Source organism: Perca fluviatilis, chromosome 2 (genome assembly GCF_010015445.1).
Source record: "Perca fluviatilis chromosome 2, GENO_Pfluv_1.0, whole genome shotgun sequence".
Taxonomy (NCBI): Eukaryota; Metazoa; Chordata; class Actinopteri; order Perciformes; family Percidae; genus Perca; species Perca fluviatilis.
In genome coordinates this window covers 34,675,991-34,700,101 of record NC_053113.1, presented here as the reverse complement: position 1 = coordinate 34,700,101, position 24,111 = coordinate 34,675,991, and the positions used below count along the sequence as shown (strand labels likewise).

At 39.8% G+C, this 24,111-nt stretch overlaps 1 protein-coding gene across 1 annotated transcript; it reads left to right on the top strand.

Annotated features, from left to right (window-relative positions):
• The first annotated feature begins 11,139 nt into the window (after window positions 1-11,139).
• On the top strand, window positions 11,140-18,225 carry LOC120551684 (extracellular calcium-sensing receptor-like). Its single transcript, XM_039789188.1, has 7 exons — window positions 11,140-11,257; window positions 11,347-11,965; window positions 13,902-14,053; window positions 14,784-14,989; window positions 15,122-15,343; window positions 17,103-17,226; window positions 17,321-18,225. The coding sequence occupies exons 1-7, from the start codon at window positions 11,140-11,142 to the stop codon at window positions 18,223-18,225; spliced, it is 2,346 nt and encodes a 781-aa protein (XP_039645122.1).
• Window positions 18,226-24,111: the final 5,886 nt, after the last annotated feature.

The window sequence follows — 24,111 nt, the reverse complement described above, 5'->3', positions numbered from 1 at the left end:
GATTCTGGAGGTTTGGAAATAGTTAACTTGGTAACATACATTGTACAGCTTATGCTATGCATACTCTTTACCTTGTGGATTTAAATATTTATATGTTTATAATGTTTGTTTTTACATTAAATATTTTCCTAATTGTAATGTAATTTTGTGAATGTCCTTTTAATATGTCTGCTTTTAGAAATAGGCTTTCATCATTTAACTGAAAATATAAAATAATGTGAATAAATAAAGTCAAAATGCATGACAAAAATGTGTGGTACTGAGTTTTGTCTCAACATTTTGGTTATATCATTACTTTTTCAATATTTTTGTAGGATTAATAAACAAGTTCACTCAAATCTAAGTTTGATTTAGAATGGCAAGCTTAGTTATAGCATCATACAATATAAAAATAAGTTTAAAGAATAACACATGGCTAGGTAGCACCAATAAATGGTGGTAGTGGTAAAAAAATGGTAGTCATCCCTGGAACTCTCTTGGTGCAAAGCCTAACAGCAAAGCCTAAGAGTAAACCCTGGAAAATGGGAGGAGTAACGAGCAGAGCACAGCACCCTGAGATTACATTACATGTCATTTAGCGGACGCTTTTATCCAAAGCCACTTACAATTGCTACATGTGTCAGAGGCCACACGCCTCTGGAGCAACTATGGGTTAAGTGTCTTGCTCAGGGACACATTGGTTGATGTATCGCAGTGGGAATTGAACCCAAATATCCCACACCAAAGGTATGTGTCGTATCCACTGCACCACCACCACCCGAGATTTGTGATGTGACCAGCTTGCCTTCATTGTCATCGAGGCAGAGCCCCTCTTCAACCACTGTACTTAGTACGACACAGCCGTGAATAGTTGGGAAAGAAAAAATTTGCAACAAAAAAACCTCCCCAACAATTGAGCGTGCAACTGGACAACAGATTTGCACCACGGCTGCAGAGGATAAGGTTGCCCAGGTTAAGGACTGACAGTAACTCAAAAAGTAAAAGGCTATCAGGAAAGCTAACAACTGGGCCTCAAATGTCTAGTGGCAGCACACCCAACTGTGAAAAACATCATACTGAACATGGTCAAATGATCTTGTGAAGCAAGAATCTCAAGTGCTGAAACCGGACTTTATTGATCTGCTGAACAGTTAGCTCTGAATGATGAGGTGTTGGAAATACATGGCCATTAACTTAGATAAACCAAGATTGCACCAGTGAATGTGGCCTGCTGTCTGGTGCAGGGCAAATTGTTTGTGATTTTACTGTTTGTGTCACTCTTTATTCCATATATTGACTCTCTGCTGGTTAATAATCGGTAAGCACTGCTCGACTACTGTCTCGCGTTGGAGAAGTCGCCCAAGTGTGATTGGGGTGGTCAGAAAACTTTTCTCCCTCCCTTCCTACTGAACAAACCTGCTCACTTTAAACGCAATCCAGCTTCCTTTGTCCGGAGAAGTCGCTCTAGACGCAGTGGGAAACGCAGCAGCCAGCTAGTGAAGCTGAAAGCCTACCTAGCGGATTATCCTGCCCCTGGAACCCGTCGTCACTTTTGTTTGCTTCAAGATCGCTATGTTTCCTGGCATGCCTTGGATACTGCCGGCACCTGGCTAGTACCGATTATCGGCTCGGATAAGGAGTATCCTCGCCAACGTTCACCTCGTTCTAGCAGAGGCGGCGTTAACCACGGACATCTTCGGTCATTGAGTCATGTAACCCACATGGCCAGTTCCTCTGCTCCTGTCAGAGCTGCCCTGGTCCATGTTAGATCGCTGGTGAATAAGACCTTTATTTTAAAGGACCTCTTTTCCCGGAATTACTTGGATTTCCTATTCTTGACTGAAACTTGGTTGAATGTTGGTGAGTAAAGCTCTTTTTCTGAACTTTTACCGCTTGACTGCACATATTTTAATTGCCAGAGGACTACTGGTCGATGAGGAGGACTTGCCGTTATTTTTAAGGATAAGTACAACTGCAGGCAGTTGTCAATTACTACCTTTTCGAGTTTTGAATTAACAAAGTTTGAAATGGGCAAAGCTGAGTTCGTTGGAGGGGAGTTCAAGTGCAATGAGCAGACACACACCAGGGTTAAAGTTACTTAGACTTTAGTAACCAAATGTATAACTGAACCAGGTGCAAATACATTTACACATGTAAAAAAATAAAATGGGCTCTTTGAACATAAAATACAATAAATTGTGCTTTAAGTTGACTTATTGTGTTTCCTTGGATTTAATTGTATGTTCCTTTTCCAATCCTCGCTTCAAGTGTAAAGTCAGATTAGTCAAGTCAATAGTCAGTGTGTAGCTATCCGAAGAGTGATGACCAGTGGAGTGACTGGTACCATCCTACCATGAAGCAGATAGGGCATCCGGCTGGGTTGGCTCGAAATCTATGGAGATCGAATCTTCTGAATCTTCTTCCAGGACTTTTCAAATCCAACCAAAAACTTGACCATATTCACAACCAGGTTATAACCTTTTGTTAAGTTTCATAACTCCTTTCCCTAATGCAGGTTGCTTTTATATTCATCTATCAAATTCTCCTGTGTTCACATGTTGTACAACACTCCAGTGTGTAAAAATAAATATTTACAGAACTGTATTTACTTCTTCATGCTAAAAAGTAGTATACCGATCAGTTAACCAATGCAAAGTAATCAGATAGAATACCTTGCATTCAAATAAGTACTTCAAATTACAACTGCAATAAGCTTACAATCGTACTAAAAGATAATTAGTTTGTTTCAGAATAAAGCATTGGGATAAATACTTCAAATTAGCACCTCATATGCATTTCACACATGAAAACATAAACTTAGAATCAAGTTCAACCTTTCAAAACAAAACAAAAGCTTATTTCAAACTAAATATCTTTCCATTCAACTCATAACTTTAAATCTACCACTCAGTACAATAAAATATATATCTTTTATCAAGATATTTCTTAGCATAAGTCCAACTAAAATATAACATGAGGGATTCAGGCTGTTAACTAAAGTAAGGATGAACAGGCTAGCTTACCGAGACAGGGTTTTGACAAAACAACTTGATGAATTCGGCACCTGTCTTCATCAAACACCGTTCAAAAGTTTACAGTTCTTTTATTAAATGTTCCAAAAAAACTTCATTAACTTATTCATCACTTTTCAAGGTTCAGCGCCTCCAGAAAACAACTGAATATGGTGCTTGCAAAAAAAAAGACCATCTTAGGATGCAGCTGACATGCATCGCGGAGTTTCAAAGTACCTTTTAAAAGTACCTAATTGTGACTTGAGACAGTAAAAGTATCTCTTCATCAAAATGATGTTTTTAACAATGACGACTTAATTCCTATGAACTTTCTTATCAAAATTATGATCTGTAACAATGTATTACTTCTCTTCTTCATGTATTTATCATCTGGGTTACACACTTATCTATCGACCTCTTAAATACAACAAGAATTTCATCAGAGATTTTTCTGAATTATTGTCTGAAATCATGCTGAATGATGACAAGATCTTAATTGTAGGAGATATGAACATTCATGTATGCTGTCCTATGAATCTGATGGCTGAAGATTTTTTAAATCTTATCAACGCTTTTAACCTTATACAGTTTGTAAGTGGTCTGCAACAGATCCATGGCCACACCTGTTTTTTTCATTTAGTTTGCCTATTTTAAATATTGAAATACACGAACACAACATTCTCTTCTCCCTTTATTTGCTTCCCCTTGGATCCATTTTAAAGAAGCATAACATCAGTTTCCATTTTTATGCAGATGATTCACAGATCTACTTGCCTGGGTGATAATTCCCTAAAAAATGTTAGATTGTTTTTATGACATTAAAGCCTGGATGGTTTTAATGAAAAGTAAAAACCGAGCTCATGATATTTAGACAGAGCAGTTCTCTTGGCGCCTCCCAATTGGACCTGGGTCCCCTGACACCCTATGTAAAGTCTATGGTAACTAACCTTGGTGTTAAGATGGATAGTGATTTTCAACTAGAGAAGCAGATAAATTATGTTGTAAAAGCTAGTTTCCTTCAACTCAGGCTGCTTACCAAACTGAAGCCATTTTTATCTTTCGCAGATTTTCAGAGGGTCATACATGTTTTTATCACAACTCGCCTGGATTACTGTAATGCTTTATATGTAGGTGTTAGCCAGGCCTCCCTCTCCAAATTACAAATGGTTCAAAATGCTGCCGCTCGACTCCTTAACGGAAATCGTACACTCACATTCTTGCCTCCATCATTGGCTACCGGTTTGCTTTAGAACACATATTAAGATTCTGTTGTTAGTTTTTAAAGCTCTTTATGTGCTCTTTACATCGCTGAACTTCTGAAGCCGCACGCTCCTCTAAGGTCATTAAGGTCTGCTGACCAGCGACTCTTTGTTGTCCCTAGAACACAGTTCAAAAATAGGGGAGATTGAGCATTTTCAGTCGTGGCCCCAAGGCTGTGGAATGAATTGCCTCTGCATGTCAGACTGGCCCCTAGCCTTCAAATTTTTTAATCACAACTTAAAACTCACTTTTATTCATTGGCCTTTAAACCTGCTTGAGAGTTGTATTCTGCATTTTCATTTTCTAGTTTTTTACTTGTTTTAAATGTTTGTTTTGTTACTCATGTGTTTATACTCTGTCCGAAATCTTGTCAATGTCCAGCACTTTGGTCAACCTGGTTGTTTTAAATGTGCTTTACAAAGGAAGTTAGGTTGGACTGGATTGGATTTATAAGTGGTCATCTACCGCCAGTCAGAAGAAGAGTTGAGACGAATGCAAACAAGAGGAGGACCTAACAGCACAGCAGAAATCCATCTCAGCCCCCATCTGAGGAGAGCCATAACCACCTTGGAGCCGAGACAAGGACTCTCAACCCTTCTTCAACCCCTCTCTACCCCCTCACCAAAGCCAATTCCATTGCAGATCCATCTCCTTCACCATTCCCTATTCCCCCTTTCCCCATCCTCCCTGTATGATTTCCAGATCAAATTAAGGAGCTTGTTACTGTTGGAACTATACTTACCCCCTGCCCTTCTGCCATTAAAAAGAGAATAAACATTAAGGCAAAGGACTGCTGCAGTCAAGAATATAAACACAGATTTATTAAGACAAAAAAGTATGTAAAAAGATATAACTATAACAAATATGTGCAATATAACTGAAAGAATGGAAAAGCAGGCTGTACGGTTTGTAAAGAGTGCCGAGAAATGTTGATCAGCGATGTGCAGGAGTTCACAGAATAATATCTAAAAGCTGTTGCTATTGGGTTTATCCCTTGCACATGCGCAGTCGTGAAAATTTCTTTTGCGCTCTTGTGCCCTGCACGGTCCTCTCTTACGTTCTCAGTTACTGAATATTACAGTTGCGAGAACAGAGATCTGGGGTCTCATTTATAAAACTGTGCGTAGGATGCTTACTAAAAGTGTATGTACGCCCAAAAGTCAAAACGAAGTACGCGCCAAAAACAATTCAGATTTTAAAAAAACGTGCGTACGCACATCTGTAAGCAATGCTCCCTTTATAAATCACAGATGACCCACAAGTGTGCATACGTGAATTTTTAACCATAAATAGTTAATGCAAATGTAACCCCTACCTGAACCTGTCACTTGAAGGAAAATGACCATCATAATTCACAGTACACATAACATGAATTCACATAAACGTTTCAAAATAAAGTGTTTCCTTAATATACAGCTCATACTGTAACCTATTTATATTAATTTTACACAATTTTACATCACCCCAGGAATTCAAAACACTCATAAGCTTAGCTGCATGAAATTTCTGCTGGCCTAACACTAGCGCAATACCTAATTAGCCTGCAGCAAGCAATTATCAAGTGTTTCACACACAGTAATAATTTGAATAACAACACAAGTTATTATATAACAACAAGATTCATAAAGCACATAAACACAGGCTTCAGACATTAATTAAAGTTTATCCCGACTGGTTTTAGTGAGAGTACAAGGCTCATCTTTACGTTTTTAACAGCGTGTAACTAATGTAGCATAGCGATCATTACTCACCGGGAAATTAATTGTCTACAACTCTAAACGGTTCTACGGCATCCTACTTGAAGTTGCAGCTCGTCAATTGCCTCTTCTACATCCGTGTTCAACTTATCTGTCAGTTTTCTGACTTCTGACTTACTTTTCTTCATCTGCACACACACACAATGCATCAGTCGAGGAGAATGCACAGAGATTGGTACCCAGGTAAGATGACCACTCCTATCGGTTTTGCACGCTGGAAACAGCACCTAACAAATGCTGCTTCAATTAAAGGTACAGTAACACATATACAAGTTGTAATTTTACTTAGTGGATTTACATTTATTTACGCGACTTTAGCTTATTCACCGTAACTTCAGAGTAAGATCAAGTCTACTTTACTCCTTGTGTTCGTCGTGTTGTAACGCTGTTTGACGGCCCCAATTTGTTAGCTTAGTCCACAGAACCTGCAGGTAACTGGTTCCACCTCGCCTACTGCTCGATTAGGTATAATCGCCAACATGCTCCTATTTACGTGTTGTGATTTGTAGAGTCACAGCTTGTACAAAAAACAAAATAACATGAGACACAGCCATCTTCTAATCGTAAACAAACCAGGAACTATACTCTCAGACAGGCTTGCTGCAAAGCAAATCATTCCACCCAAGTACTATATTCTTCTGCCTGAGAATATAGTTTCTGGTTTGTTTACGGTTAGAAGATGGCTGTGTCTCATGTTACATTGTTTTTTGTACATGCTGTGACTCTACAAATCACAACATGTAAATAGGAACATGTTGGCGTTATTTTGTCACTTATTCAGAGCAGTAGGATTGCTGGAACCATTCACCTGCATGTTCTGTGCTGGCCAGATGCCGCTGGAGCCGTCAGGCAGCCTTACAGCACGCACGGAGATGAGAAGGGTATGTATCGACTTGTCTAACTCGGTAACGGTGAATAAGCTAAATTCCCAATAAGTCGGCGTGTTCCTTTAAGCTTAGGAGAAGCTACTTTTGGTGCTTTCTTCACATGGAAAATAATACATTTATAATTTTAAATTAGAGAGACACATTTAGAACACAAATAAATTATATACAGTTAAATTCTTAGAACAGATTAGAAATATCCTGGGGTTTAACTAACCATGGTTACACAAAGCACAAAGCATGAATGATGATCAGTACGTTAATGACCCTGGCAGTTGTTCTTTCGTTATGTGACGACAGGCTGGGAAAAAGCAAAAAACTTCTTAGACGTTCGGAAATTGCTGCAAATTGAATTATAATTTCGGCCTGTTCTAGCACAGTGTCGGGAAACCTGATCTATATACTACCTATATTAATAATACATCCAAAACGGCAGGCATTACGGCACTCGGGGACACGACTGTGCAAGGCTAGACAGAAACTCCAATAAACCGTGTTTTAGAAGACGTGTGGCTTTATTGATGGCCGTTTCTGTAAAACTGAAAGATACAATACAAAGCATGTATCAATATACTGCACACATATGCATATGAAATAATACTGACATGTAAATAGGTCTATGTATGAAATGACCGTTCACTTAATGTAATTAACATTATACTTGAATGCCCATGCATTTTGCAGTACATGTATTTTAACTTCTCTCCACAGGTAACATGGAAGGTAAGTATTTTTTATCTGATCTAGCATAAGTATACAGCATGGTAAGTAACTCACGTTAAGTATTAACATAGGAATGTACAGCTAACTTAGCACAGACCTCAATAGGAATGCTCCTTAAAGCTAGCTGCTAAGCCGAAAAGTGAAGCAAAAAAACATGTGTATTATATATTCATCTAGCAACTGATAACGTTCCTTTTTGCAGATTAATTTCACCATGAAAATACTCATTCTAACATTTTGCATCTTTACCTACGGACATATCATCTCCAAGGCTTAAAGGTCCCATGGCATGAAAATTTCACTTTATGAGGTTTTTTAACATGAATATGAGTTCCCCCAGCCTGCCTATGGTCCCCAATTGGCTTGAAATGGCGATAGGTGTAAACCGAGCCCTGGGTATCCTGCTCTGCCTTTGAGAAAATGAAAGCTCAGATGGGCCGATCTGGAATCTTGCTCCTTATGAGATCATAAGGAGCAAGGTTACCTCCCCTTTCTCTGCTTTGCCCGCCCAGAGAATTTGGCCAACCCATGAGAGGGGACCACTAAGGTCTATATAAAAGCATCCAAAGAGCGCCATGTCATCGGACCTTTAAACGAAAGGAGAAGACTGTTTCACATGCACACAGTAGCTTGCTCTTTGTTCAACTGACAACAAAATGGAGAAACTTAAGAATACCTTAGCTCTACCTAAAATGTCCACTAGATGTCAGTATATGCAAAGCATAAACAGGGATAACAGAACAGATAATATTTAAAATAACTATATATTATATATCCAAACAAGCCTTTGTGATAAAGTTGAAGATTATATATAATATTTCTATAAAACACTTTACAGCTGTCTGCCATTTACCACTGGAAAAAGCTGGTTGCCCCCAGAGCGGAGGACCTGTATTTGAACCGGGATGGCACGGTTCCGGCGCCTTGCCCTTTCTACTGTACCCATTTCACTACATAGATCCAAAAGCACAGCTTTAGGGAATTCAAATCGGCATATTATATTAGTCAGTCATCGTTATGGTCCCTGAAGTCTTTTTCTCTCCTGATTCTTCCATTGGCGTAGTCCTCCTGCAGTGCCAGCAGTGCCATCATGCAGCATTATGCACGGGCAGTATTTCTATGTTTACAACAATTTGTGATTGTTAACAGCTTGCCAAAAATGACAGCATCAACTAGTGGTATCCCCCACCCCGAGATACAATTTGGAAACACATTTTTCTTCATGCAGATTTTGTCATGAACAGTATTAAAGTTTGGACCGATAACGAGGACATTAAGTGTAACGATTGCATGTGAGCTTAACGTCTGTATTTTCAGACTTTGACATTTGATGATATATGCACAGTACCCTCAGAGCCCTATGACGTCGTCGACGACGTCACACGGCACCTCCGATTAATATTTAGGTTAATTTTTTAAAAAAAGGGGGTTTGGGGGAAGAGAAAGAAGCGAGCCAGGGGGGGGGGGGGTGGGGGGGTGGGGGGGGCCTTTGGGGGGGGTTTTTTTTCCGCCGGGGGGTTGTGTTTTTTTTTTTGTTTTTTCAGCAATAAATCCAAACTTACATCCAAGATTTATCCACATTATGTCCATAATTTATCACATTTTCGGTCATTTCTGCCGCTAGCTCGATGCTAGCTGCCATTTTGAATATCCCATGATGCTTTGCAAGAATGTGTTTATGTTTTTCAACCAATGGGAAGGCAGGTCCATCACACAAAGAGTGTATAGCGGAAAAGAGAGAAATCCGAGCGAGAACAAAGAGTAAAGTGAAAAAGAGAGATAACTACGGTCTATGGCCGTTCTACAGAGAAGAATGGCGTCACTGTTTAGATGTTTGGGATACATTTGGGCCTTTTTTTGAAGAAATGTAAATAGTTTGTCATTTATATGAGTTATAATGTTCACTATGTTTATTTTTGCACTGGATGACTCCAAATATATAGGATAACTGTTTTAGACAACACAAATGCTTGTGTAGCATTGCTGTGTGTGTGATATCAATAAATCTGACATTATTATTTTGATTATTGGCAAAAGCGTCTGGGCTGTATATGTAAATGTATATATTTTGTCAACTGTATAAGTTATAATGTTTATTTCTTCACAGTTTGACACCCAAGACATATGGAAACTGATTTAGACAGGAGATTGGCTTAGCTTTTATTGTTCTGTGTGTGATATCAATAAATATCTGTGAGATTCATTTTCCGTTTTATTTATTTATTTGTTTTTAAGGTCATACAACCTTTTTCTTACATTCAATTGACCTCACTACAGCACAAATATTCTAATAGCCCAATATTTCCTGAAAAAAATGATGTACATTGATTGACTACAGACAACAGGGTTGATGTTTTACAAGCTTTTTTAGAAAATAAAACCAGACGGACAACGAATTGTAAAAATGGCCTTAGGTTCCTGGACGTTAAAGACAGATATTTAGTTATTTACACTGTGTGTAGCAGTTTTCTAATTCTAGGTCATTTAAATGCTATCCTGTATTCCATGCAGTTGGGCCATCTCCTCCTCCTGCGCTCCGTAGCGGACTCTGTGACAGTGAGATTAAATATTGAGAACGAATGGATTTACGATTTGAGTTGGATTTTACACGGTGTTTATGGAACAATTATCACTCAGTACAAGCGCAAATAACACTGCTGGATTTAATCTTCATGATAATGTGGATGATATGGAGAGAAAATATGTGCGTGAGACATCAATACTTGAAAATATTACATGTAATCGTTATTCCCACATTTACTTTCTGCAGTCCTACTTCAGTTCACCACCTCACCATTTGTGTTGCCAATTCCCATTGTCTCCAAAATGTGCATATGCATGGGTCAGAGTTTGCGTGGAGGACCGCACATTCTCCCGTCAAGTTTGTTTTTTATGAATCACAACTTTTGCGTGGGAAGTGGCGTATGCACATTTTCAGCCCCGTTTTGTGCTTAAGCCACGTTTATAAATGAGACCCCTGCTCCCTTTTTTTCTTCAGCGACAAGCAGTTTGAAGACTTCAAAGAACTGTGGTGTCCGCCAGTGTAACGATTGACGGACTGGCTACATCCTGCCGCCATATCTCCACCCGAGCTGCAAGGCATACCTCGGCCCCGCTCGCCGGGCTAGCACCCTGCCAGCCGCCAGCTGTTCTGCACCCGCTTACCGACGGAGGAACTGTAGCGGCAGGCGATGGCAGCCGGCAGTCAGGTAAGGTAAGGATACCACCAGCGGCAACACCCAGACATCCCGGAAGGGGATCTCTTTGGCGGGCACGAGTCTGCTGACTCAGATCCCCCCGAAGACGGTTCTCTTCCCAGCTCTCCCGAACTGGAGCTAGAGAAGAGAGAGAGAGAGGGAAGACGGAGTCCCACCACTGCGGCTCTCTCCGTCTCCTGAGTGGCCAGGAGCCCCAACGCGGCGGCTCTCTCCTCTGCATCAGGCGGCCCTCCTCCCCACTGCTAAGGCTCTTTTTATGGATCTACCAGACATCATCAAAAAGACGGCAAACCAGAGAGGCATCGCGATGCCGGCTGAACAACCAGCACCTGCTGCGGTGACGTCTACATACAGGAGCCGCCATCCAGACACGCTTGCCTGTGGCCGTGCTTCTTGGAGCTTCGGCCCGTTCACCAGGGTCCACGGTGACACAGAGACATGTTTCCCATCAGTCCTGCCTCTGGAGCAGAGCCTAGCTTCCATCCTGCTCAGTCTCTTCTTGCTTTTGTCTAAGAGAAAAGGTCAGAGGGGGTTTTCCAAGCTGTTTATGCCAAAGCAGCAGATCTTACATACGACCCACAAGACGAGCCCATGAGAAAGCGCCGTCTGACCCAATTGCACGATCCCCAAGAGCGCTACAGAAATCTGTACATGGCCATCCTTGGTAACATCTTCGAGCAGATTCCAAGATGTTTTTCAAATTGGGAAAGTATGCTCTTCTTAGAATTTGTCAATGCAGGGAAATTTGATGACATGATGTTTCCAGAGGAGGCCTTCCAAAGTGTCCTGAAATGTTATGGCCATCACTTTGATTCAGGCAGATTCGAGTTCAGGTCTGAACTTCAAGTCCTGTATTCAGATCAGGACTTGCAGGGTAACAGGGGAAAGCTGTGTGATTACTTGGTGTTCCTTAAAGAAATGGAGTTGGACAGTGCAATGCCTCAGCTTTACAAACTGTTCTCATTAGTAGCAACAATTGGAGCTACATCTGCAGATGTAGAAAGGGGCTTCTCCTGTTTAAAGCGGCTCAAGTCCTACACCGTAACACAATGGGCCAAGGCCGTTTTATGCAGCCTAGCTCTGCTGACCGTTGAGAGGACACTGGTCAAGTCACTGGAAAAGACGCCTAGGTGGTACAACAGGGTCACAGAGCATTTTCTTGAAAAGGAATGTAGAGTAAAATTTGCGTATTTATAAATGGACAATTTCTATGATGTAGGCCAAAAATGAGCTTCCCCTCTTTGAAAGACCAGCAGTGCACTGCCTCCTGCACTGAGTGGCTGTGAGAAATGTGTTTCTGCAGTTGTTAAAGTGTGATATACATTTTTTGTCATTGTAAAGCACCTTCACAGTCCACATGACATGTGCCTTATGATTTTGAACATGGGAATTTCTTATTTGAATTATTTATAATAATTTTGGTAGATTGTGCTGAGAAGTACATGTTCTTATTTATCTGTCATTTTAATTTTATATATGTATGTATGTATATATATTTTTTTTATTTTTGTTACATGTTCAAATAAACTACTACTAAACTACTACTAAAATGATCAGTAACAGGCCAATTCATGGTGATGAAGTTTTTTAACAAAATAATATGTTGTTTGATACATTAAAACTTGTTCGGTGTGAGTAGGAAGAGGAATTAGTCTATATTCTGCTTGTGGACCTTTGTGTCGCAGGTGGCATTGACTACATCAGCTTCACCCTTAACCCAATAGCAACAGCTCTTAGAGGACGAAGCCTACATGAAATAGAACGATAGTTACGTATTGTAACTCCAGATTCTAGACTCTCATACCCCTCTAAGATCCAGACCACCTGCTTCACTAACTAGCATGTTTAGCCCCTCAAAATTGCGATTTATTTAAGTTAAGAATAATAAACAGAACAATTTCAATAGTGCCTTCGCTGACCGAAGTTGTTAGTGCTCAGGCCCTGATTATGACTGCTAAAAGCCCTCTTTTGTTTCAGATTTCACTGAATGTTTCCCTTGCCCCATGGTTGTCTTTTGCTTTGTGTTAGCTGTCCTAGCTTGGAAATTACCTGATAATTTTAATGAGGCCAAGCTCATCACCTTCAGCATGCTGATATTCTGTGCAGTCGTGTCACCTTTATCCCTGCATATCATTATCTCCTGGGAAATTTACTGTGGCTGTGGAGATATTTGCCATTCTGGCCTCCAGTTTCGGATTAATACTGTGTAAATTTGCTCCAAAGTGTTTTATCCTATTGGTTAAGCCAGAGAGGAACACCAAGAAACATTTAATCAACAAAAATCAATCCTAAGACATCTGAGGTTTGGAAATAGTTAAGATGGCAACATGCAGTATGTAAGCTGTGAACGTCTTCGCCTTGTTGTCTAAAATAGGTTATTTTTGCATTGAATATTTTCTTAATTGTCATATTGTGAAAGTCCTTTTAATGTTGATGTTGTATTTTATAAATATTCTTTCATCATGCGCTGAAAAAAAATTAAGTGAATAAATTAAGTCTAAATTCAAAAGATAAACTTTCGTTTATTATAAAATAATTTTCTTTTAAAAAATTATTTCTGTATCTGCATTTTTTAAATGGGATTGAAGGTGCACATTTGTTAGGCTTAATTCTAATATAAACTTCATCCGAAATAAATGGATGGCTTGGTAGGACTGGACTGGATAAGGCCATCTCGTGTACAGTAAGCGGCGTGCAATTAGAAGGAGGAAGCTGTCTGATCTATAAAAAACACATACAGTATGCCAACATCCAGATAGTGAGGTGGAGATCTCTGCTCTCTGTATTGGTCTGATCCTGTCTCTGGGTTTTATTGTGATCCTGAATAGCTCTTGCCTTGAATGGTTCACCGAGGATGAGAATTGTTAAACAAAGGGGCTGGTACCAGAGGGATAGGACTGGTGCTGGGGTCCAGCACTCCGACTTCATCTGTGGGGAAATGTATGCTCCAAGGGTGCACCCACTCGTCTCCCTGTGTTCTCGTGGATGATGGTGACTACGTTGTGGGGGTGTTTGTCCACCACACTACTACGTGCCCACACAGTGAAGCATAAGCTTCACCACCTTCAGCTTCTGTGCTGGAACCATCGGATTTGGCATTCAGAAATCTGTCATCCCAGGTCTGAGAGACTTCTTGCTGGATCTCTCTCCTTCTAAAGTGACTGCCTCTCCAGTGCTTACTGAGTTCTGGGAGGATGCATTCAACTGCAGGCTTGGAAAAAGTGAGATATTTGTATTTATTTTTAACATAAGAGAGGCACCCACAATTGTGTCCTTGTGATCGTGTTTTTTTTTGTGTTTTTTTTATTGTTTGAGTGGAGCTTCCTGTGTTTCTAGTTATATTAAGGCTAACAAGTCATATTGTCAGTGATATCAGATAATTTAATTTATTTTAAACACGTTAGGCCTATCATGTCGGGATTTAATTAATTTGTTGCCTTTTTTAATTGTCTGATGACTGATTTGTGTTGATGTGAGCTAGCATAAATAAAGATTTGAAAAAAAAATGTGTCCAGATACAAACTGAAACAGCAAAAATTTAAAAAGGCATATCTGCAAAACAGTGCTTTGTATTGTATTGTGTTTATTGTAAAATAATGTTAAAAGGTTAAAAAAACAAAAATAAATCAAAGACAATTAGAAGGGTGCTTGGAGAATGCAGACCCCCACTTCTCGCAATTTTAACGAAAGTGAAAACTAATTAGCGTATCTGCCCTGTGATTCGGATCTGATCAACAATTTAATGGGGTTTTCCCTGGCTCATGATACAACCTTCTACCAAGTTTCATTAAAAACAGGCCTGTTGTCTTCCGTACTCCTGTGGACAAACAAACAAACAAACCATACCAAAAACATAACCCTCCTGCCGGAGTAGACTAATACTAAACAGATAGGGAAGAAGAATAAAGTAATATCACATATTATTGTCAAGGCCTTTGTCATGTGTTTTAGGTGCAGCCATAGACAAGCGATTATGTGACGGAACTGAAGATATAAAGACACTCCAGAGCCCGTACACTGACACATCTCAGCTCCGGATCACTAACATGGTATATAAGGCTTTTTATGCAATAGCTCATGCCATTCATAAAGCAGTGTGTCAGGAAATAAATTCTACAACTCAGTGTGACAAATTCACCAGGATAGAGTCCAAAGAGGTAAGTTTAAAATAAGTGGAAACACCAATCCCCTTTTTTTGCCATAATGTACCTTTTCTGACATAAAATATTTGTTTTTTTATGTTATTTCCTTGCTCTCCCTCACTGTTTACCTTTATTTCAAATTTGCAGGTTCTTACTCAGCTGAAGAAAGTAAATTTTTCCCGAAATGGTTATGAAGTGTCGTTTGATGCCAATGGTGATCCTGTGGCCAGATATGAACTGGTTAACTGGCAAAAAAGTGAGAGTGGCAGCATTAAGTTTGTGACAGTAGGGCAATACGATGACTCACTGCCGGTGGGCCAGAAGTTCCAAATAAACAGAAACATCACCTGGATGGACGGTGGCACACAAGTAAGAAACACAAAAGCAATACTTTTACATAAATATGGCGATCTTGTAGGTTCTGATATGTGTACATTGAAAGAATTTTTGTTCACTGTAATTGTTCCTCCAATCACTACCGAGCCTGCTTGTAACCAGTAGGCTACTGACAATGTAATCTACTTTAGAATGGCAATTTATTCAATATTAAATAAATTAATAAACACATAAATAAATTAAAGCTGCGAGCAGTGATGGACGGGCCCTCGCGCCTCTGCTCGCGTCGGGGTTAGCGGCGGACGCCGCTCCTTGCGACCATGCATTTGCGTGGCACTCAGACACCGCAAATCGTACAACGATACCTCACACAAGATTCTACGTAATACGGTTCATTAGCTGTGAAAGGGGGCGTGGCTAAAGCTTAGGGGGCGGGTCAAACCATCACCAACGAAGAATGAAGTCTCTGCTGAGTTCAATGACACCTCACACAAGACTCTACCTTAAACGGTTCAAATGTATGAAAGGCGGCGTGGTCTGAGTAAGTGGGCATAGTTAAAGTATAGGGGGCGGCTCAGTATCACATGTAGACCACACATTATAAGTTTCATGTAAATCGGATGATGTTTGTCGCTCAACAATAAATTTTGGCCTGTAGGTGTCCTCGGGCCTGGACCCTTGTCAATGGTGAGAAATTTCAGGCAGATACAACGTACACTCAAGTTACAACAACTTATTTGTTCATCGCTAAACACTCAAAATGGCTGCCACGCTACGCCCACAGCGTCTGACGAAAAGTTTTTCTTTTAATAAATTTTCATCATTAAGGTGTTGGGATGGTACAGACCATATTTGAAGTCCATCGGATGAAATCTCTAGGAGGAGTTCGTTAAAGTATAGCACCTTGACTTTTAGGCCTACTTCCTGTTGCCACTAGGGGGCGCTATGACTTTAAGTAAATATCGGCCTTTATTTGTCCTCAAGGTTGGACTCTTATGAATCCTTAAATGTTTCGAGCCAGTTGGACAATGTACACTCAAGTTACAGCCACTTCCTGTTTTGATGGCGAAACACACAAAATGGCCGCCCCGCGAAGGCCACGTCCTATGACGAAAAGTTTTTCTTTTAACAAATTTTCATCTTTAACGTCTTAAGATGGCACAGACCAAATTTGAAGTTGATCGGATGAAATCTCTAGGAGGAGTTCGTTAAAGTACGACATGTGGAAATGGCCAAAATCGAACTAATTTCAAACATTGAAATAAAAATGGCGGACTTCCTGTTGGGTTTAGGGTATGGCTCCAATTACGTCTTTTGTACATCTTGACATGGTACATATGTGTATCAAGTTTTGTGAGTCTATGTTACATGCACTGCAGGGGCTCAATTCTTTTTATCTTTGTAAGGGGCGCTAGCGAGCCATTTTTGCGCACCTATTCCCGAAACCCTTAAAATACGTAAATTTTGACCAGACTTGATGCGACCGCCAATCTTGGTGAGTTTTTTAATATGTTAAGCCCCTCAAAAAGCCAATTCACTTGCAGAAAATAATAATAATTCCTTCAGTTTCAATAGGGCCTTCGCCGCTGTCGGTGCTCGGGCCCTAATCAATAAATAAATATAGCTACAGAATACATCCTAAAATGAATAAATGAGGCGATAAATATATAACTAAAAGTAAAATAAATATATAAATGTGTCAATATAGTTCAATAAATAAATACCTATCTTTAACCCTATAGCTTCAGGGCATACATGAATATGTATGAGTTTGTTTCTCTCTATGTGCCAGGTTCCTGTGTCAGTGTGCGCTGACAGCTGTCCTCCAGGAACTCGTAAATTGCTGCAAAAAGGAAAACCCACCTGCTGTTACGATTGTATACTGTGTCCTGAGGGAGAGATTAGTAATGCTACAGGTATTTGTTTTTCTCCTAATCCGTAGCCCATGTACTGTACAAGATCAAAATACAGTACGACTGCTAGAAGGCCTTTTTGTTTTATTTTTTTCAGATTCCCCTGATTGTTTCCCTTGCCCCAAGGAGTTCTGGCCTAATGCAAAGAGAGACACTTGTCTCCCCAAGCCTTTAGAGTTTCTTTCCTACAACGAGGTCCTAGGAATCATCCTGGCTACATTATCAGTTGGTGGTGCCTGTCTGGCGATTATAACAGCGGCTGTGTTCTATCGTCACAGGACATCCCCGATTGTCAGGGCCAACAACTCTGAGCTGAGCTTCCTGCTGCTCTTCTCCCTGACTCTATGTTTCTTATGTTCATTAACTTTCATTGGAGCACCCTCTGAGTGGTCCTGCATGCTGCGCCACACAGCGTTTGGAATCACCTTCGTCCTCTGTATGTCTTGTGTTCTTGGAAAAACAATAGTAGTGTTAATGGCCTTCAAAGCTACACTCCCAGGTAGTAATGTCATGAAATGGTTTGGTCCTCCACAGCAAAGAATGACTGTAGTGTCTTTTACGTTTATGCAAGTCTTAATATGTACTATTTGGCTGTTTCTTAGTCCCCCTTTTCCAATGAAAAACCTAACCATATACAAAGAGAGAATCATCCTGGAGTGTGCATTAGGCTCAGCTATTGGGTTCTGGGCTGTGCTCGGGTACATAGGCCTACTGGCTGTCTTTTGCTTTGTGTTAGCTGTCCTAGCTCGGAAATTACCTGATAATTTTAACGAGGCTAAGCTCATCACCTTCAGCATGCTGATATTCTGTGCAGTCTGGATCACCTTTATTCCTGCATATGTCAGCTCTCCTGGGAAATTTACTGTGGCTGTGGAGATATTTGCCATTCTGGCCTCCAGTTTTGGACTAATACTGTGTATATTTGCGCCAAAGTGTTTTATCATATTGTTTAAGCCCGAGAAGAACACCAAGAAACATTTAATGAACAAAAATGAATCCTAAGATTCTGGAGGTTTGGAAATAGTTAAGCCGGCAACATACATTTTACAGCTTATGCTGTGCATACATATTTACCTTGTGGATTTAAATATTTATATGTTTATAATGTTTGTTTTTACATTAAATATTTTCCTAATTGTAATATAATTTTGTGAATGTCCTTTTAATATGTCTGCTTTTAGAAATAGGCTTTCATCATTTAACTGAAAATATAAAATAATGTGAATAAATAAAGTGAAAATGCATGACAAAAATGTGTGGTACTGAGTTTTGTCTCAACATTTTGGTTATATCATTACTATTTCAATATTTTTTTAGGATTAATAAACAAGTTCACTCAAATCTAAGTTTGATTTAGAATGGCAAGCTTAGTTATAGCATCATACAATATAAAATTAATTTTAAAGAATAACACATGGCTAGGTAGCACCAATAAATGGTGGTAATGGTAAAAAAATGGTAGTCATCCCTGGAACTCTCTTGGTGCAAAGCCTAACAACAAAGCCTAAGAGTAAACCCTGGAAAATGGGAGGTGTAACGAGCAGAGCACAGCACGCACCCTGAGATTACATTACATGCCATTTAGCGGACAATTTTATCCAAAGCGACTTACAATTGCTACATGTGTCAGAGGCCACACGCCTCTGGAGCAACTATGGGTTATGTGTCTTGCTCAGGGACACATTGGTTGATGTATCGCAGTGGGAATTGAACCCAAATATCCCACGCCAAAGGTATGTGTCGTATCCACTGCGCCACCACCACCCGAGATTTGTGATGTAACCAGCTTGCCTTCATTGTCATCGAGGCAGAGCACCTCTTCAACCACTGTACTTAGTACGACACAGCCGTGAATAGTTGGGAAAGAAAAAATTTGCAACAAAAAAACCTCCCCAACAATTGAGCGTGCAACTGGACAACAGATTTGCGCCACTGCTGCAGAGGATAAGGTTGCCCAGGTTAAGGACTGACAGTAACTCAAAAAGTAAAAGGCTATCAGGAAAGCTAACAACTGGGCCTCAAATTCTGATTGTGGGTGACTCTGCTGTAAAAGATGTAAAAAGCATTTTCAGTAAAAGAAAACAAAACTACTCTGCTTTCCCAAGGATAAAGTCGCTGACTTGGCAGAAACAATCCTGCACATAGTGGCAGCACACCCAACTGTGAAAAACATCATACTGAACATGGTCAAATGATCTTGTGAAGCAAGAATCTCAAGTGCTGAAACAGGACTTTATAGATCTGCTGAACAGTTAGCTCTGAATGATGAGGTGTTGGAAATACATGGCCATTAACTTAGATAAACCAAGATTGCACCAGTGAATGTGGCCGGCTGTCTAGTGCAGGGCAAATTGTTTGTGATTTTACTGTTTGTGTCACTGTTTATGCAATATATTGACTCTCTGCTGGTTTATAATCGGCAAGCGCTGCTCGACTACTGTCTCGCGTTGGAGAAGTCGCTCCCAAGTGTGATTGGGGTGGTCAGAAAACTTTTCTCCCTCCCTTCCTACTGAACAAACCTGCTCACTTTAAACGCAATCCAGCTTCCTTTGTCCGGAGAAGTCGCTCTAGACGCAGTGGGAAACGCAGCGGCCAGCTAGTGAAGCTGAAAGCCTACCTAGCGGATTATCCTGTCCCTGGAAACCGTCATCACTTTTGTTTGCTTCAAGATCGCTATGTTTCCTGGCGTGCCTTGGATACTGCCGGCACCTGGCTGGTACCGATTATCGGCTCGGATAAGGAGTATCCTCGCCAACGTTCACCTCGTCCTAGTAGAGGCGGCGTTAACCACGGACATCTTCGGTCGTTGAGTCATGTAACCCACATGGCCAGTTCCCCTGCTCCTGTCAGAGCTGCCCTGGTCCATGTTAGATCGTTGGTGAATAAGACCTTTATTTTAAAGGACCGCTTTTCCCGGAATTACTTGGATTTCCTATTCTTGACTGAAACTTGGTTGAATGTTGGTGAGTCAAGCTCTTTTTCTGAACTTTTACCGCTTGACTGCACATATTTTAATTCCCAGAGGACTACTGGTCGATGAGGAGGACTTGCCGTTATTTTTAAGGATAAGTACAACTGCAGGCAGTTGTCAATTACAACCTTTTCGAGTTTTGAATTAACAATGTTTGAATTGGGCAAAGCTCAGTTCGTGAGGAGGGGAGTTCAAGTGCAATCAGCAGACACACACCAGGGTTAAAGTTACTTAGACTTTAGTAACCAAATGTATAATTGAACCAGGTGCAAATACATTTACACATGTAAAAAAATAAAATGGGCTCTTTGAACATTCCGTAAAATACAATAAATTTTCCTTTAAGTTGAATTATTGTGTTTCCTTGGATTTAATTGTATGTTCCTTTTCCAATCCTCGCTTCAAGTGTAAAGTCAGATTAGTCAAGTCAATAGTCAGTGTGTGGCTATCCGAAGAGTGATGACCAGTGGAGTGACTGGTACAATCCTACCATGAAGCAGATAGGGCATCCGGCTGGGTTGGTTCGAAATCTATGGACATCGATGAATCTTCTTCCAGGACTTTTCAAATCCAACCAAAAACTTGACCTTCATTCACAACCAGGTTATAACCTTTTGTTAAGTTTCATAACTCCTTTCCCTAATGCAGGTTGATTTTATATTCATCTATCAAATTCTCCTGTGTTCACATGTTGTACAACACTCCAGTGTGTAAAAATAAATATTTACAGAACTGTATTTACTTCTTCATACTAAAAAGTAGTATACCGTTCAGTTAACCAATGCAAAGTAATCAGATATAATACCTTGCATTCAAATAAGTACTTCAAATTACAACTGCAATAAGCTTACAATCGTACCAAAAGATAATTAGTTCATTTCAGAATAAAGCATTGGGATAAATACTTCAAATTAGCACCTCATATGCATTTCACACATGAAAACATAAACTTAGAATCAAGTTTAACCTTTCAAAACAAAACAAAAGCTTATTTTAAACTAAATATCTTTCACTTGATAACTTTAAATCTACCACTCAGTACAATAAAATATACATCTTTTATCTTTTATCAAGATATTTCTTAGAAAAAGTCCAACTAAAATATGACTGAACTTTCTTATCAAAATTATGATCTGTAACAATGTATTACTTCTCTTCTTCATGTATTTATCATCTGGGTTACACACTTATCTATTGACCTCTTAAATACAACAAGAACTTCATCAGAGATTTTCCTGAATTATTGTCTGAAATCATGCTGAATGATGACCAGATCTTAATTGTAGGAGATATGAACATTCATGTATGCTGTCCTATGAATCTGCTGGCTGAAGATTTTTTTTAAATCTTATTGACGGTTTTAACCTTACACAGTTTGTAAGTGGTCTGACACAGATCCATGGCCACACCTTGTTTTGTCATTCAGTTTGCCTATTTTAAATATTGAAATACACAAACACAACATTCTCTTCTACCTTTATTTGCTTCCCATTGGATCCATTTTAAAGAAACATAACATCAGTTTCCATTTTTATGCAGATGATTCACAGATCTACTTGCCTGGGTGATAATTCCCTAAAAAAAATGTTAGATTGTTTTTATGACATTAAAGCCTGGATGGTTTTAATGAAAAGTAAAAACCGAGCTCATGATATTTAGACACAGCAGTTCTCTTGGCGCCTCCCAATTGGACCTGGGACCCTGACACCCTATGTACAGGTGGTTTTAAAATGGTGTTAAGATGGATAGTGATTTTCAACTAGAGAAGCAGATAAATTATGTTGTAAAACATAATTCAACTCAGTTCTTTCAACTCAGGCTGCTTACCAAACTGAAGCCATTTTTATCTTTCGCAGATTTTCAGAGGGTCATACATGTTTTTATCACAACTCGCCTGGATTACTGTAATGCTTTATATGTAGGTGTTAGCCAGGCCTCCCTCTCCAAATTACAAATGGTTCAAAATGCTGCCACTCGACTCCTTACCGGAAATCGTAAACCAGCTCACATTACACTCACATTCTTGCCTCCATCATTGGCTACCGGTTTGCTTTAGAATACATATTAAGATTCTGTTGTTCGTTTTTAAAGCTCTTTATGTGCTCTTTATATCACTGAACTTCTGAAGCCGCACGCTCCTCTAAGGTCATTAAGGTCTGCTGACCAGCGACTCTTTGTTGTCCCTAGAACACAGTTCAAAAATAGGGGCGATCGAGCATTTTCCGTTGTGGCCCCAAGTCTGTGGAATGAATTGCCTCTGCATGTCAGACTGGCCCCCAGCCTTCACATTTTTTTAATCACAACTTAAAACTCACTTTTATTCATTGGCCTTTAAACCTGCTTGAGAGTTGTATTCTGCATTTTCATTTTCTAGTTTTTTACTTGTTTTAAATGTTTGTTTTGTTACTCATGTGTTTATACTCTGTCCGAAATCTTGTCAATGTCCAGCACTTTGGTCAACCTGGTTGTTTTAAATGTGCTTTACAAAGGAAGTTAGGTTGGACTGGATTGGATTTATAAGTGGTCATCTACCGCCAGTCAGAAGAAGAGTTGAGACGAATGCAAACAAGAGGAGGACCTAACAGCACAGCAGAAATCCATCTCAGCCCCCATCTGAGGAGAGCCATAACCACCTTGGAGCCGAGACAAGGACTCTCAACCCTTCTTCAACCCCTCTCTACCCCCTCACCAAAGCCAATTCCATTGCAGATCCATCTCCTTCACCATTCACCATTCCCTATTCCCCCTTTCCCCATCCTCCCTGTTTGATTTCTAGATCAAATATAAGGAGCTGGTTACTGTTGGAACTATACTTACCCCCTGCCCTTCTGCCATTAAAAAGAGAATAAACATTAAGGCAAAGGACTGCTGCAGTCAAGAATATAAACACAGATTTATTAAGACAAAAAAGTATGTAAAAAGATATACTAACTATAACAAATATGTGCAATATAACTGAAAGAATGGAAAAGCAGGCTGTACGGTTTGTAAAGAGTGCCGAGAAATGTTGATCAGCGATGTGCAGGAGTTCACAGAATAATATGTGGAATGTCCAGGGATAATAGTCCAGGATGTGTTTTAGTGTAATGTGTACTGAGGATGGGGGATTAAGAGACTGTCAGATTTGGTCGGTTCTATTTCGTATAGGCTAGCCCTCTAAAAGCTGTTGCTATTGGGTTTATCCCTTGCACATGCGCAGTCGTGAAAATTTCTTTTGCGCTCTTGTGCCCTGCACGGTCCTCTCTTACGTTCTCAGTTACTGAATATTACAGTTGCGAGAACAGAGATCTGGGGTCTCATTTATAAAACTGTGCGTAGGATGCTTACTAAAAGTGTATGTACGACCAAAAGTCAAAAATGGCGTATGCCAAAAACAATTCAGATTTAAAAAACCGTGCGTACGCACATCTGTAAGCAATGCTCCCTTTATAAATCACAGATGACCCACAAGAGTGCATACGTGAATTTTTAACCATAAATAGTTAATGCAAATGTTACCCCTACCTGCACCTGTCACCTGAAGGAAAATGACCATCATAATTCACAGTACACATAACATGAATTCACATAAACGTTTCAAAATAAAGTGTTTCCTTAATATACAGTTCATACTGTAACCTATTTACATTAATTTTACACAATTTTACATCACCCCAGGAATTCAAAACACTCATAAGCTTAGCTGCATGAAATTTCTGCTGGCCTAACACTAGCGCAATACCTAATTAGCCTGCAGCAAGCAGTTATCAAGTGTTTCACACACCGTAATAATTTGAATAACAACACAGTTATTATATAACAACAAGATTCATAAAGCACATAAACTTATGCTTCAGACATTAATTAAAGTTTATCCCGACTGGTTTTAGTGAGAGTACAAGGCTCATCTTTACGTTTTTAACAGCGTGTAATTAATG

Bases quoted from the DNA above. Each gene is read 5' to 3' on its own strand.
- LOC120551684 (XM_039789188.1), top strand. From the start codon at position 11,140: ATGCCGGCTGAACAACCAGCACCTGCTGCGGTGACGTCTACATACAGG. The intron at 14,990-15,121 runs GTAAGTTTAAAA...TCAAATTTGCAG, and splicing joins CCAGGATAGAGTCCAAAGAG to GTTCTTACTCAGCTGAAGAA. The intron at 17,227-17,320 runs GTATTTGTTTTT...TATTTTTTTCAG, and splicing joins AGAGATTAGTAATGCTACAG to ATTCCCCTGATTGTTTCCCT.